The following is a 16,070-nucleotide window of genomic DNA, read 5'->3' as shown; positions in this document are numbered from 1 at the left end:
TGGAAAACATCTTGTAAATGTCAATAGCTACCTAATTATGTTATTAAAGGCCTAAATTATAATAATTTACAATTGTTCCAATATTCCAAAATACGTTGATCAAGTCAAATTTCAACTTGACCTAATATTGACAATCATATTTAGCTGCTACCTTAACCTACCACTAATAACTAGAATATTACATAGAATACCAAGATCCGAAAACAATGTTTTGATGAATATAAATCAAATTTGAATTACTGGTAACTGTTAATATTGGAATGTTCGAAGATCGTAAAAAAGTTTGACCCGAGAATTTTGAATAAAATCATTTCTAAATGTGCAATTTGTTTTTAAATTTCAGTAATATTATGTTTTCTAATGAATTGATGGCTTCTCTCAAGGTATGTTCTTGAATCTTGATTATGAAACCAATTTTATCTTGATTATAAAATTATTATTATAGATTATTAAATCAATTTTAGCTTACAAAAGAAAGGTTTCATCTAGTAACATTCTACTTTGAATGATTGCTGAAATGATTCATTAATATTTGAAATTCAGACCAGGATATTTGTAACACAACATTTCTTCATATGACTACATGAAAATGTCTTATAAAAGGTGGGAACTGTTAGCTTTGATATTGCTAAAATGTTAGATAAATGTACAAAAATGAGCAATGAGTGATGTTTCAACATTTTTTTACAACCAAAATACATTTTTAAATAAAAATAGAATCAAGTGAAAATCGAACCTAATGTAGTATAAATCTACGCGAAAAAATGCAATGGGATCAGTCTGATATTTTATAAATAGATTGGAATGATAGGGTTTCAACGAGTGATATTACTATCTACAGCTTAAAATATTAATATTATAAAGGTGGTACAGTATTCACATAGACGCACTGATGCAGAAAGTTCTCAGAGAAACATTTATGAGCTCAAAATTTTTTCTCTTACAAACTTTAAAAAATATTTGAGCTAGAGATAGGATTTATTTAAGGCGGGTTCATCAAAATCAACCATATTAGTTTAAAAATAAATGCATACTTCCTATTCCAAACTTAACCTAGAAAGTTTGTCAACAAAAATATTACACTAAAAAGTGAGCTTATTTATAAAACTTGAGGAAAGAATGGCAATTTCAGAATAGCTTAACTTCACTTTCCTAGGGTACAAATATATCAAGTTCAATTTCAAGTAAACCTGCGGTAAAAAGGCTTCCAAGTTATAATAATAATTACATTAACACAAGGCTATAAACATCAATAATGTTTTAAACTATGGAGATTTTCTAACATACAAGGACTCCATTGAAACAAGGTTTCCAAGCCACAAAATTACATTAACGGTAGCTTGAAATTGTTTTTTGAAAGATTTATTCATATTTATTGTTGCATATAATATAAGCAACAAATCTAGGATAATTCATAAATGATAAAATTTGATTCTTGAATAGATTTAAAATTTATTTAAAAAACTCCACTATATCAAGGTTACTATTACTTCAAAAATCATAAAAAATTGATTTATGAAAGATTAGTTGACGAATCATTTAAAATTGTAAACAAGTTTCACTCAGTCCCGTTCCCAAACTATTGCACTTGATACTATTACAGCAGTATTACTTGAGATACTATAACTATAAATATGAAATATATTATACTCTAACTTGAAATAAGTTGAACCAACTCAAAAGTACTTTAGCTATAACATTATGTATTTCTTTCGGTAAACATTCAAAGGCAAGTTCATAGCTCTAGTCTTTATATCTATTACTTGTAATACAAATGAACAATATTTTACTCAATAATATTTATTACAGTACTACAAAGTTACTTATATGGTACATCATTCTACAGAAGAATGAGTTCAGCTTAACTGTAATATGATATCTTTCTTTTTCAAAACATCAAAGGCAAGTTTATAACATTATGTTTTATACTGTAGTATTTATTATTCGAAAAACATGTACCAATCATAAAAGTCCACCGTATTAATACTTAATAATATAGCTACAGTGAGAAGCGGGGTTTCATTTATGCGTAATGATTCGACGAATACGGGATAATACTTTTGGTGCAGGGAATTGTTCACACTTTCGCAGGCCGAGAACGTGTGAACACTCCTATAAGAACCTGGAGTAATCTAAATAATTACGCATCAACGAAAACCCACCTTTACTTGGGATAAGTCGAACTTACTCATAAGAGATGCAGTTCTTTTTGCGAACATCCAAAGGCAATTTCCTAACACTAGTATGAAAAATTCAAAATCACTATGGTGAGGTCCACGTTATAATGGCAGAGGAGAAATATAGGAGAACAGCGTTGCCAATTCTCTGCCCTGCCACTGCCTCCTATATAGGCCTAGGATAACGGATACCGGTAAATCTGATGAAATATTATCTGTTCATTCTTTTTTAAATAATAAATTATCATATTATATTAAGCGAGCAATTTCCGTATAACTGTTTATATTTTTATATCTGGTTATTTAAGTTCAACGGATCTCGAAAACGGCTCTAACGATTTTCACGAAATTTGGAACATGGTAGGTCTATGATATAAAAATTCGATTGCACTAGTTCTCATCCTTGAGAAAACTCGCTGAACGACATGAAAAGGATAATTCATCCTTGGGAAAACTCGCTGATCGACATTAAAAGGATAATTCATCCTTGGCTGAAACAGGTGAGACTTTCGTCGTCTGTGGATAGTAAAAAGTGAGCGAGTGATTCTGTGGAAAATCAAAATATCACATCCCCGAAATTCATAAGCTAATGTATAGCCAGCTGTAAAATATAAACACGATCATTTGAGAGAACTGTTTATCAATAAATAAAAATAACGAGCGAAGCTCGGTGCCCCGATATTATAGAAAAGAAAATATTTTTTGATTATAGTCAAAAAAATATTTTTTTCAATGTTTATATACTAGGACCCGGTTGCACAAAAGCCGGTTGAACTTTAACCGTGATTAATTCCACGAGAACCAATCAGAGAAGGCGTTTTTGAAAAGACGGCTTTTCTGATTGGTTATCGTGGAATTAATCACGGTTAAAGTTCAACCGGCTTTTGTGCAACCATCACTAAGTTTTCATAACTGAGATTGAATATATTTTTCATAAATATTTCTAGATTGTTAAAAGACGATCTGGCAACGTTGCTGATTAATCACGGTTAAAATTTAACCGGCTTTTGTGCAACCGTCACTAAGTTTTCATAACTGCCATTAAATATATTATTCATAAATATTTCTAGATTGTTAAAAGACAATTTGGCAACGTTGCTGAACTAGAAAAGGATAGCGCTGCTTTGTAGAATGATAGACAAGGATAGCAAAACTAATGTTAATCAAATACTGTCAATATAACGTGGACCTCACTACAGTCAAATTTCACTAGAATCTAGTTAATTCAGAACACTAGTATCGGTAGAACAAATTAAAAGAATGGTAATAAATTTCTAACATTGATTATTTGAGAAACAAGTTCAACTCAGCCTTTAGAAATATGTTCTATACATTAATGATGGATTTGATCTAGAACTGAGTTAGTAAGGCTTACCATTGCTCATAAAATCGAAGTGAGGATTATAAAGGTGAGCGACTCGAACGCCCATCTCTGGTTGATGGCATAAATGACATGGTACGTCTCACTTTCACCTGAGAATTTGTCTGTAAAAAATTGAATTGTAATTTTAAAAAGATATAAATTTGTAGGGATTACTCTTATAATTTGTACTTTAAAGTGAATGAATTAAAAAAAAACTGAATAAATTTGTCAACAACACAAGAAATCTGGTGTGGTACTCTCACAACTTTCCTTGCTCATTGAACTATAAGCATCATTCTTAAACGAGGATAATTTAGGGGAATAACATAATGACGATTGGCGGCAACATATTTGAAACTACGATCAGACTACTGTATATGTGTATTATTATTATTGTTTTCAGAGTACGGTACTTTTTCCTTTATGTAAATTGTGAAATTCGATGATTTTTTTAAAAGTCGTCAAAACAGCTGTTCTAAAGATGAAATTATCTCGACTATGTGTTTTTTTTATAAACTGCTCACATACCTACCTCATGCACGAGAAAGAGGTTACACAGTCCATTTATCAAGGATAGGGTAGAACCCTAATTAGTTTCCCAGGAAAAAGACTCATGCCAGTTGATAGAGCTGATAAATAACTAACTATACGGGGTATGAATTTGAAAAAAAACGGTCAAGTCATTTTTGAGAAAATCGTAAAAAACATGGTTTTTTAGTCATTATCCGCCATTTTTCTCAAGAATAAACGGAGCTCCTGCAATTTTCCCAGAAATGAGACTTATGTCAGTTGATAGGGCTTATAAATAGCTATCCATGGTATAAATTTGAAGAAAATCGTTCGAGTCATTTTTTTGGGAAAGCAATACTTTCCTTACCTATGGTAATAGGGCAAGCAATACTTTCCTTACCTATGGGAATAGGGCAAGGAAATTAAAAATGTGTTTATTAATAAACGAATAACAATTTGAAAATAATGAATAGAAATCCATATGAAAAAATTCCATTTTATAGGTAAATTTAATTACATCTAATACTAACAATGCCCTCTTCCTCTTCAGAAAGATCTGTGGTTTGTAAAACGTTAGTTGGCTAATCTTGATATTGTCAGAACTGGTTAAACTATAAATTGAAACTCGATCATTTTCAGCAACAATTAAAAATGATTAACAGAAATTTATATGAAAAACTTCCACTTTATAGATAGATTGAACAAACTATATGTCGTTTGTAAAAAATTATTTAGCTAAATTTACTTGATATTGTCAGAGCTGGTTAAACTATGAATTCAATTTCGATCATTTTCAGCAGAGTTGATAGGTAATTATATTTCAAGTGTTCAATTTTCCGGAAAAATTAATGTTATCTCTCACCTTAGCAGTGTTGCTTTGGTCCCCGAAATAAATTTTATCCTTGGCTCCTTTCAGTTCCATGTCCAAGCGCTCTCTCTCTGCTTCCAGCTCTTTCAGTTTGCGCTGAGCTTCTGCAAAGGGACCCACCAATTCATCAGGTTACAGTAACAAGTAGAATATCTCAGGCCCGATTCTACCAAAATGAAAACTAGGGTTGAGCGACAGTTTGTTCTAAACCAACAAAAATAATATGGCAAAACCAATTTAAAATCATCTGACTAAATCCAACTGCCGCTCAACTCTAGTTTTCGTTTTTGGTGAATTCGGGCCTTGGACATTCTCAACCAGAGAACTCAATAAACACAAGATTTACTCTTTGACATAGGATTCAAGTATTATCAGCCTCTTTTTCTAGTTTGGATGGTTTCAAGTTTGCTTCGAATATGATCTGAGTTTGATCCTACTCCGCAGCTATCATAACAATACCATACACTTCCTGCTAAATATATTATAAGGTATGCAATTTATTAAGCCGTATCCACACTGAACAAATGTTCGACAGACATGTTTGTTGAGGAGCTCAGGGACAAACATTTAAAAAAGTTCGGACAATCATTGTTTGTCAAACAAAAATTATTGTTTTTCCAAACATTTTCAGTGTTTGCTGTATTCAAAAAATAAAAATTAAAAGCCTGTTTTCCCCACTTACAAATATTTTGTTTGGTGACGCGTCCACACTGGCCACGGGCAAACATTGTTTGTCAAACATAATACAACAAACATGTATGTCGAACACTTGTCTTTAAGTTTCATAGAAATAAACTTATTTTTCAATTGACTTCATGTGAACCAGAACAAGCTGGTAGACCTGAGCCACCTAACACCACCCTGTAATAATTGTACATGACTAAATGAATAAACACTACTTTTAATTATTACTGTACCTTGTAACTGCAGTTCTTTTTCGCGCTGTTTCTCCTCAAATTCCAGACGTAATCTCCTCTCCTCTTCCAGCATCAACCTCTGTTCCTCTTGTAACTGTTCCAGCTCTTCTCGTTTCTCCCATTCTTCTCTTAAAACTCTGAAAATTTGAAAAATGAGTTAAAATTAATTTTCTTCATTCATAACATAACTTACATGCTTTGTAGATTTCGAACGTGTTCCAATACATATTAAATGAAAAAGACTAAGAAATTGTCAAAAAACCACAGATTTGTTGATACTTAGAAAGACCGGTTTCGGTTATTACACCATTGTCAATCTTTGTTTATCAGCTGTATCTCTGTTTATCAGAGATTGACAATCTGTGGTTTTTTTATAATTTCTTAGTCTTTTTCATTTAATATGAATAATTATCACAATATCAACTTCTCAACTACACAAAAAAAAATGTTTCAATACACTGGGTACTACCTTGATACTTCGTAAGACGGGCCCATACTGATAAATGTTCGACAAACATGTTTGTTGAAACAGTTTGGGCAAATTTTATTATGTTTGACAAACAATGTTTGCCCGTGGCCAGTGTGGACGCGTCACCAAACAAAATATTTGTAAGTGAGGACAACAGGTTTTATGTTTTACAGCAAACACTGAAAATGTTTGAGAAAACAGTATCTTTTGTTTGACAAACAATGATTGTCCAAACTTTTTAAAAATGTTTGTCCCTGAGCCCCTCAACAAACATGTTCGCCGACACACGTATGTCGAACATTTGTACAGTGTGGACACGGCTGAAGTATTGTATACTTCCAGAGAAAATTTGAAAAAAGAGTTGAAATTAATTTTTTACATTTACAACAAAACTCACATTGATTTGTAGATTTCGAAATTTCGCGTTTTAGTACACTGGGGACAATCCCTGGAGTACCTTGTTACTTCCAAAAGATTCCTCATAAAAAGTAAGATATAAAAGTATTGATGTAGGCTAGCCCTACGTGGATTTATCATGTGAGCACGGTTGTCAAAATGACTGTTATATCAACGAACGTTTACAAGTAAATAACTAGTTGAAGTTGGAGTTTTATGAGATACGTTCAAAGATGATGTTTTATTCTATTTTTATCTTGTTTATGAATGTAAACTTTTAATGAATAAAGTGTCAATTACAAAAGCACATTTACAACAGTGTTTTATCCAATTATGATAAATTGGATCAACAACTACTCTACAATAACATTGAACGAACACGCTACAATCAAACTTATGAAAAAATTCGTCATCAAAGATGTTGGTTCGAAATAGAAATGATAATTACTAACCTAGCTTGTAGATTACGAACAATCTCTTCGTCTCTTTTAGCCTGCGTTTCTTCTTCTAAACGTGTTCCTAGCATTTCGATTTCTTTCTCTTTTACTTCTTTTATTTCTTGAGCTTGTAGTTCAGCTGCCACTCGAGCCTAGAAAAATAAAAATAAGATCAATAAAATTAAATAATTAATGAGCTACCGTGATCTGAACCCTGACTCAGAGCACAGCTTGCTTTGCTCTCAATAGCCGAAGACTTTTCTTCATCAAGCATTATGGTCAAATCAAATCAAATTTTTATTCTCACAATTTATAAATAATACAGTACAGTTACAGTACATTTATATATACCCTTACGTTATGAGAGACTCACATGTAGGCAAAAGCCTGTGTTTGTGAGGGCCTGGCGTAATTCGCTGAATTTAAAAAATTCAATTAGTGGTCCAATTAGTTATGTCAAAAAAAGCCTTAGATGGTACTACCAATTTCACATCTTCTTTATTTCGAGCGCAATTAATGAATTATCATCAGAATACAAATGAAACATACGCAACTAATTGTCAGTCATTAGTTTGTACTATAATAGAATTATAACATAGTAAAATAAATTTTCTATTCACGGAATGATCCATGGTCTAGTCTAGTGAATAGAGTGCTTGCATAGCAGCCTAGAGATCTCTGGTTCAAACCCGCTCATCGCCAAAAGTTTATGACCGCCGTGTTATCGGATGGGCACGTTAAACTAACGGTCCCTTCTGGAATATGATAGTAATAAGTCCCATTGACGGCTTCAATTATATATTTGAGCGAGGTGGGACCTTACCGCAATGGGCATTCACACCAACAAAAGCATTAAGAATGTACTTTTACTCTAGATTTTCTTTCTATGTTTTTGGGTATTAGCCTGTTCTAACATTTCAAAAGTTATAATTGTACAATAAGGAATAAGGTTAGGTTTTTGAATCTTCGATTTTCCAAGCTTATTTTTCTTCGTTGCTCTATTTGAGGTTGAATTATTTTTGTATCATTATAATTTGTAATTTATCAGTGGTTTAATTATTGTTAATGGTTATTTATTTTATGTTGGAAGCCTCTCGCTGATGACAAAACATACATGATGAACATGATTGTGAGTGTGAATGATAAACATGCATGTAGACGTTTCACCGTTATTAGCCAGTCTTATGTTATGAAGTTTTACAATAATTCCTATACTCTGATAAAAGTCTCTAGGAAGCTTTTAAAAGCAAAACAAGTGAGATAGTGCTGTGAGTGAGGTGGTGAATGAGTAAGTGAGTGAATGAGCGAGTGATTGAGTGAGAGAGTGAATAAGAGAATGGATGAATGAGTGACTGAATAAGAGAATGAATCAATAGCAAGTAACATTAGGGAAGAATTCAATAGACACAAGTTCAAGAAAAGTTTATCTTCCTGGTTAGTTGATATTGCAGTAGAAGATTGAGAAAATTTAGTTAGACTTTAAATATTGAAACTATTTAATCTTCATTCATTCCTTTACTAGTTTTTCGTTTTTTCAATTAACTTTCTAATTGTTATTCTCAATAGAACATTAATATTTATCTACTAATTTTATTTTTGTATGTGTTATAATTTTTTACTAATTTCAATATAAAAAACTTTAATCCTCTATCACTGAATGAAGTTTGAACTAAATAGTAATTAACACGCAACAAGCAACTAATAACTTACACCCCAACACATATAATTTATAGTGGGGTATATATTTATTCATTGAATTATCTATGCCTATTAAGAAATTATTCAATGCATAAAACTTAATTGTTTTAATTGTATTAAATGTTATAATATTCTAATTTGTATTGTAATTGTTTTTGATGAATAAACTTTAATTGATTTTTTATGAATGAGTGAGTGACTGAATAAGGAAATTAATGAATGAGTGAGTGACTGAATAAGGAAATGAATGAGTGAGTGAATAAGTGAGTGATACCATGGTTGATACACAGCGAGTGTATCGGTTCTGACGTGGATCAATTGCCACTTGTAACCTAACCTAACCTTAGAGGTTAACTTATATCGGTTCAAATAACATTTTGTACGTCATTTCAACATTTTAACATAATCTAAAATAACATTATATCAGTTCTTAGGACATTTCAATTGTTTTTTAGCAATAAACGAATTGATTCGATAATAATTTGAGTGTTGGACTGACCATTTTCTCAGCATGCAGTTTGGCGCCCATGTCGTGCATGAGGCTGGACCGACGCCTCCTCTCCTCCAGGTCGGCGTCGCGCTGCCTGCGCCTGCGCTGTGCTAACTGGCGTTGGTAGCCGATCGAGTCGGCCGACGAGTGGATGGCCAACTGCAGGGCCGACACCCATTGCAGCCGAGTCCTACAACATTCACATCACTTATTTACATTCACATAAGGATTAGGTGTACCAAGACAAGGAAGACTAACCACTATCACACATATCTGATACGTCTGTACAGTCGAGAACATGAATGTCAGTGAAGCTGTGGCTAAGACGTAGGTGTGCAGGCAAAAAACCGCTGTACAGGTGAACAGTGAAGATTGTTTGCTTGATAGTCGTATAGGACATGTGAAACGTTACGTTGGTGGCCAGACATTCAAGACTGTTTCCTAGTTTCACGTATTACATTCACATCAAGATTAATAGACGTTTCAAGACTATAATGAGATTCACGTTATAAAGTCAGCACCTGATCAACATTGTGGTTTTGTGATCAAAATTCAACAGATTTTTGTGCAAACTTGCCTCAGTATTGTAAATAGCATTTTTGATGAATGAATTTTGATTGACTGACTTGTGAACGTAGGCGTTGAACTCGAAACACCGCTCATTAGTGTGCAACATGAGACGTTAAAAAAGCGTCCTATCATTTTCATTGACTTTTTAACTCATTAACTCAAATCAATTTATTGCCATTCTTTTTTTACAAACAAGTGAAACAAAAACATTCTTATAATGTTATAACTAATTATAATCTTAACTAATTTAAAAACATATTCAACGAATGTTTTCTTTTATTTTAATATTGAAATAATGGGCTCTCCCAGAAAAGCTAATGCTTGAGCTCTGGAAGAGAGTTCAAAAATCTTAAAAGTAATTAGGATGGATGTCTAAGACAATTTAATTAGTACCAGAAGAAACAATATGCAATATAAACACTAGAATATAAATGTATGTACAATATAACAATGTAAGCACTAGAACAAAAAGTCAATTAATCTTCTGAAATCTCAAGTCCGAAGTAAACTTTCCTACATACCCACTCTCTTATTTCATAAATTAAACACTTAGTATTTCTATTTAGAATGAATTTTTCAGGTAGACAATTTATTATTCTATGGCAATAATAGATATATAATATATATAATTATAGACTTTATAACGTGAATCTCACTATATATACTACAATACCGTTGTATCATTCCACTGACTTGATTTCACTTTATAGACTCATTTTCATAATTATATTATACGCCTCACGAAAGGTGTAACCGCCGAAGACCATAGATTCTACATGAAATTTAAAACAAAAATGATCGAAGAAAAATCTATTTCTTATATTCACCATTGAATATAAGTTGAGGAGAATTGTTGATGAGGCTGTTGAGAGTTTCAATGAGATCCTACAGAAAAATTTGGAGCAGTTCACAACATCCGAAAGAGTGTGTGCTAAAACGAAAAAAATTAAACCATGGATAACCTCTGGCCTCCTGCAATCGATGCGTCGTCGTGACAAGTTGAGTAAAGAGGTCAGGAGAAATCCATACAATAATCAACTCAGACAAAAATTTATTCGATTCCGAAATACACTTAAAGCAGCTATTAAGCGTTCTAAATACAATTATTATAAGAATAAATTGAGTGAAGCTGGGGGAGATTCTAGGAAATTCTGGAATGTTATTAATGAGGTTTCTGGTCGATCCACGGGCAAGCCGAAATTTCCGCTGCAGGCGTACTGTGAGCGCGGCGGTGAGGCCTCTCCCGCTCAAATTAAACAAATAGGTAATGCCTTCAATGAATACTTTGCCTCGGTTGGCTCGCGGTTGGCCGGGGCACTGCAGCCGACTGGTCCACTCGAGGTGGACGACGCCGACCATGCGACGGACGCTGTCTTTGCTCTTTGTCCCGTCACCCACAACGAGCTTATCGCGGTAGTGGTCAGTATGAGAGGCGGCTCGGCTCCGGGATGGGATGGAATACCGACCAAGTTAATTAAAAACAGCATTAACACACTACAGTTACCTCTGCTACACATAATTAATCTTAGTTTTACAACAGGTAGATTTCCGAATGTTTTTAAAATTGCAAAAGTTGTTCCTATATTTAAGTCTGGACAAAAAAATGTTACCTCAAACTTCAGGCCAATTTCTATACTTTGCACGGTATCAAAAATAATTGAAAAATGCGTCAAAATACAACTCACAAATTACCTTGAGCGTGAGAAAATAATTTCCAATTCTCAATTTGGCTTCAGACAAGACAGGGGTACCTCCCACGCGCTTTTTGAATTAATAAGATACATAAGTGGAGAAATAGGCAACAAAAAACGGGTGATTGTCACATTCCTCGACCTGGCAAAAGCATTCGATTCTATTGATAGACATAAATTGATAGTGAAACTCCAGCACGCCGGCGTTGAATCCCTGGACTGGTTTATTAGTTACTTGGAAAACAGGTCTCAGTTTGTGTCCATCAACGGTACACAGAGTGACCCAAAAAGCATCGAGTATGGTGAGGTTCAGGGTAGTACCCTGGGCCCCCTACTATTCTCTATCTATATCAATAACATAACAAGAGTAAATATTGAAGGGAAACTATTGTTATTCGCCGATGACACTGTTTTAGTGTCGTCTGGAAGTTCTTGGGACGAAGTCTATGAACAGGCCTCCTCAGACCTACTAAAAGTTAAAAGGTGGTTTGACCAGAACACCCTATCATTGAATGTCGGAAAAACCAAGTCTCTGCCTATATACTTTAGACAGGATGGCGATCCTGGGCTGAGAAGGCTTGCAATACACTCCTGTGGTGATCTGCGGTCGGCCGCCTGCGGCTGTGACGAGGTTGAGCGTGTGGAGCAGTATTGCTACTTGGGAATAACAATTGATCACAAAATGAGTTGGTCCCCACACATTGTCAATGTTAAACGGAAATTGAGGAAATTATTGTATGCCTTCTCACAGCTGGCATGGTTGCTGGCTGCGGATCAGTGCAGGAGTGTGTATTTTGCGTATGTTCAGTCGCTGCTTCAATATGGTGTAGTGGCGTGGGGCGGTGCCTCGGCCGCTGTGCTTGAGCCTCTGGCTGTCACGCAAAGAGCGCTTATAAAAATTATTCTAAAGAAACCAGTCAGATACTCGTCAGACCAGCTCTTTTCCGATTTCCAGGTACTGGATATCCGCCAGCTTTACTTGAAATCCATCCTCACATTTATAAAAACAAATAAAACCAATATCTTTACAAACTTACAACATGATTATCAAACCAGACACCGAATAAATTACGGATATAACTTTCCCAGATCAACCTTAACGTCACTGAACAGTAATCCCTTTCTACTTGCCCATTTGATTTATCGAAACCTCCCACAAACAATTATAGATGCAGAAGAACTTGGTGCTGCCGCCTACAAAAAGAGAGTAGGTTTTTGGCTCCGCTCAATCGGCCGGGTGGCCGCCGCGGCGCTGCTGGAGTCGCCATATAGGTGACACGAAGCAGTTGGCACATGCTCAACCACAAACCTCACTAGTTTGTGATTTTGTATTCCAAGCCCTTCATGCCTCTCTTATTTATTTTAATTATTTATATTCTGCTTTTATATTGTACTTTCTATTTAAGGTTGTTAAATCGTCAGTTCAGATAGCTCACAAGAAGATGAAGTATTCTGAGTCGGGTACTTGTGCTGTGTGAATCATCATACATACAGTTTGTATTTTGTACATTACAGGATTTAACATTTTTTTTTTCTTATTTATAGGTTAAGCCAGAATCAATATAAATTATTGACTGTTTTTTTGCACTTGTATTGCCTGTATAGATTGTGTACTCTTTCCCCGCGCACGGATCAACAGTCCATGCGGGGAAATAATTATTCCATAATTATTATTCTGTTCTATATTGTACATTGTTTTTGTATTGGAATAAAGAATTGAATTGAATTGAATTGAATTGACCATAGTTTTCCAGATATATCGATTTTTCAATATATTTGAAAAACGTCAATAACTGAAAACGATCAGTCAAAATAAAAAAATCTGAGTATATTATTGGAAAGAGATAGAATTTTCATTAATACAACATATGTATAATTTGTTCCTTAGTTGACGTTTTTCAACTTTTTATGAGCACCAAAAATTAAACAAAGTACATTCGTCGAGTTAAAGTCAAATTTCAAACAGTTTGAACGCTCATAAAAAGTTTAAAAGCGTTAAAAAAAGGAAGAAATTAGATGAATCTTATTGGAAATGCCTTCCTCTTTCCAACCATATCTCCAGAATTTGACTAATAGTTGTTTAGTTATTGACGTTTTTCAAATATATCAAAAAATAAAAACTTTTAGTATCCTTTTATTAGAACCTTTAAAATATTTTAGTTTCGATAGACTAGTTTCGACCATAGGTCATTTTCAAGTTAAAATTTCACTAAAAGTTTTTATATTGTTTTTATTTGAATCAAGTAGCCCATTTAAGCAGAGTGATTTTACGAAAAATCTATATATCTTGTAAACCAGAGTTAAAACTGAAGCCCCGCGCGCACACACACATCGAATTTTGTTCATACGATATTTTGCCGTCCTTATAACAGATTAAACAGATGATTTCAAACAGATGATGTTAGTCAAGTTCCGTTTAATCTGATAGAATTCATAAGGACGGCAAAATATAGTACGAACAAAAATCGATGTGTGTGTGCGCGGGGCTTAGTGGTCGACATAATGGGTCATATGAATAAAGTTGAGCATTTGCTTATACTTCTAAAATATGGAGCATTTGCTTCATTTTCTATGATTAAACGTGAGCAAAACCTTTTGCTCATGCTCATCAAAAAAATAGTTTGAGCATTTGCTCAAAAGTAAAAGCTTATACTCAAAATTGTATGAATAAACTAGAGCATTTACTCATCTTTTGAAGCAAATGCTTCAAAAAAAGTGAGTCTAGTCTAGAGTAGCTTATCACCTTTTGCTCATAGTAAAAGGGCTCAACTAATTCGTATGAGGAAGATGAAACTATACCAGATACGATCACAAACAATAGTTGAGAACTATAGAACTCTTTTTAGATTCAACCATGATATATATCACCATTATTCCTACAAAAGAATAAATACAAAAGATAGCTATCTGATATAAAGATAGCCATCACAAAATAGGAAATGGACATTTAAGAAGATGAGAGTGTAGACGATTATAAGAAGGCTATTGATATTATAAGATTATGCTGAAGATTGTTATAGAGATGACATTTTTCATGCTATTATTTCAAAATTCTAATCTCAACAAACCTAAAACTAAATTCATAAATAGATAAATTCTGGTGTGGCGCACTCACACAACTTTCCTTGCCGTTATGAAAATTGATCAACTGACGCTAGTGTTCCAGCGCATCTAAATTAGTCTACTATTCGAAGATCTAGCCAGCTGATGACAGGACAATAACGCTGCAGACACACAAAGTCTGCTATCTGTTCATAGTGAATGATTTAATAGAATCAACACTTGCCAACAGTTTGCAAATTGAATAATCTTATTTTCTCGAACTTCGAGCTTATTTCCAATTTTAGGTGAAAATGTTACTGGACATTAATAGTAGAGATTTTCATGCCCAATCTTTCCCACTTGGAATTTTTGTTTAAATCGTATCTGAAGCCTGATAATTGGGAATCTGAAATCAAACTTTGCATAGATGGGGCGGAGCTCCTGAAATTTCTACAGATATGGGACTAGTGGCAGTTGATAGAACTTATCAATGACTTTTTTAGGTATAAATTTGATCAAAATCGTTGGAGCCGTTTTCGAGAAAATCGCGAAAATCCTGCTTTTGACAACATTTTCGCTATTTTAGCCGCCATCTTGAATTGCATTTGATGGAATTGTTCGTGTCGGATCCTTATAGCACACCCCACACACACACACACACACACACACCACACACACACACACCACACACACACACACCACACACACACACACACACACACACAACACACACACACACACCACACACACACACACACACACACACACACACACACACCCACACACACACACACACACACCACACACACACACACAACACACACACACACACACACCACACACACACACACACACACACACCACACACACACACAACACACACACACACACACACCACACACACACACACCACACACACACCACACACACACCACACACACACACACACACACACACCACACACACACACCACACACACACACACCACACACACACACACACACACATACTGGAACAAGGTAATAAACGGGGAGGTGAGAAATGAACATACATTGCGGGGAGGCTGATTTACACACATTTACACACATGTTGGAGATTTAATTTTTGTTTTAGAAAGTATATTAATATGTGTTCAATACAGTTGTAACTTTTTTTTTCTGTTAACTTGAAAAAAAAATTACGCATTAAACCTACAAAAAGGGGAGAAATGTGTGTACACTTTCACTGAACAAACCGAGGAGAAATGTGTGTACACTTCCACTGCACAAAGCGGGGAGAAATGGTGTGTACACTTCAAACCCACATTCCGGGGAGGAATTGTGTGTTTAGTTTAACTTACAAAGCGGGGACAAAACCGGTTCTTAACACAAGTTCTGGCTGCAACACTTATTTCGATATTTACTATTCTATTTGATCATAGAATACAATATCGTATGGGTCTT

General features: G+C 34.3%; 1 protein-coding gene across 1 annotated transcript in view; it reads right to left on the bottom strand.

The window, feature by feature from the left end:
* Positions 1–3,162: 3,162 nt before the first annotated feature.
* The window catches only part of LOC111058196 (differentially expressed in FDCP 6 homolog), a 45,105-nt gene continuing 32,197 nt past the window's right edge, over positions 3,163–16,070 (bottom strand). The window contains exons 7-11 of the mRNA XM_039436694.1: positions 9,335–9,515; positions 7,153–7,289; positions 5,836–5,972; positions 4,913–5,022; positions 3,163–3,662 (exon numbers count right to left, since the gene is read on the bottom strand). Coding sequence (XP_039292628.1) covers positions 3,579–3,662; positions 4,913–5,022; positions 5,836–5,972; positions 7,153–7,289; positions 9,335–9,515 — 649 coding nt within the window. The 3' untranslated portion in view covers positions 3,163–3,578. The remainder of the gene's footprint in view (positions 3,663–4,912; positions 5,023–5,835; positions 5,973–7,152; positions 7,290–9,334; positions 9,516–16,070) is intronic.

The sequence above is a fragment of the Nilaparvata lugens genome, chromosome 10, assembly GCF_014356525.2.
Source record: "Nilaparvata lugens isolate BPH chromosome 10, ASM1435652v1, whole genome shotgun sequence".
Lineage (NCBI taxonomy): Eukaryota > Metazoa > Arthropoda > Insecta > Hemiptera > Delphacidae > Nilaparvata > Nilaparvata lugens.
This window is presented reverse-complemented; position numbering and strand designations above follow the sequence as displayed.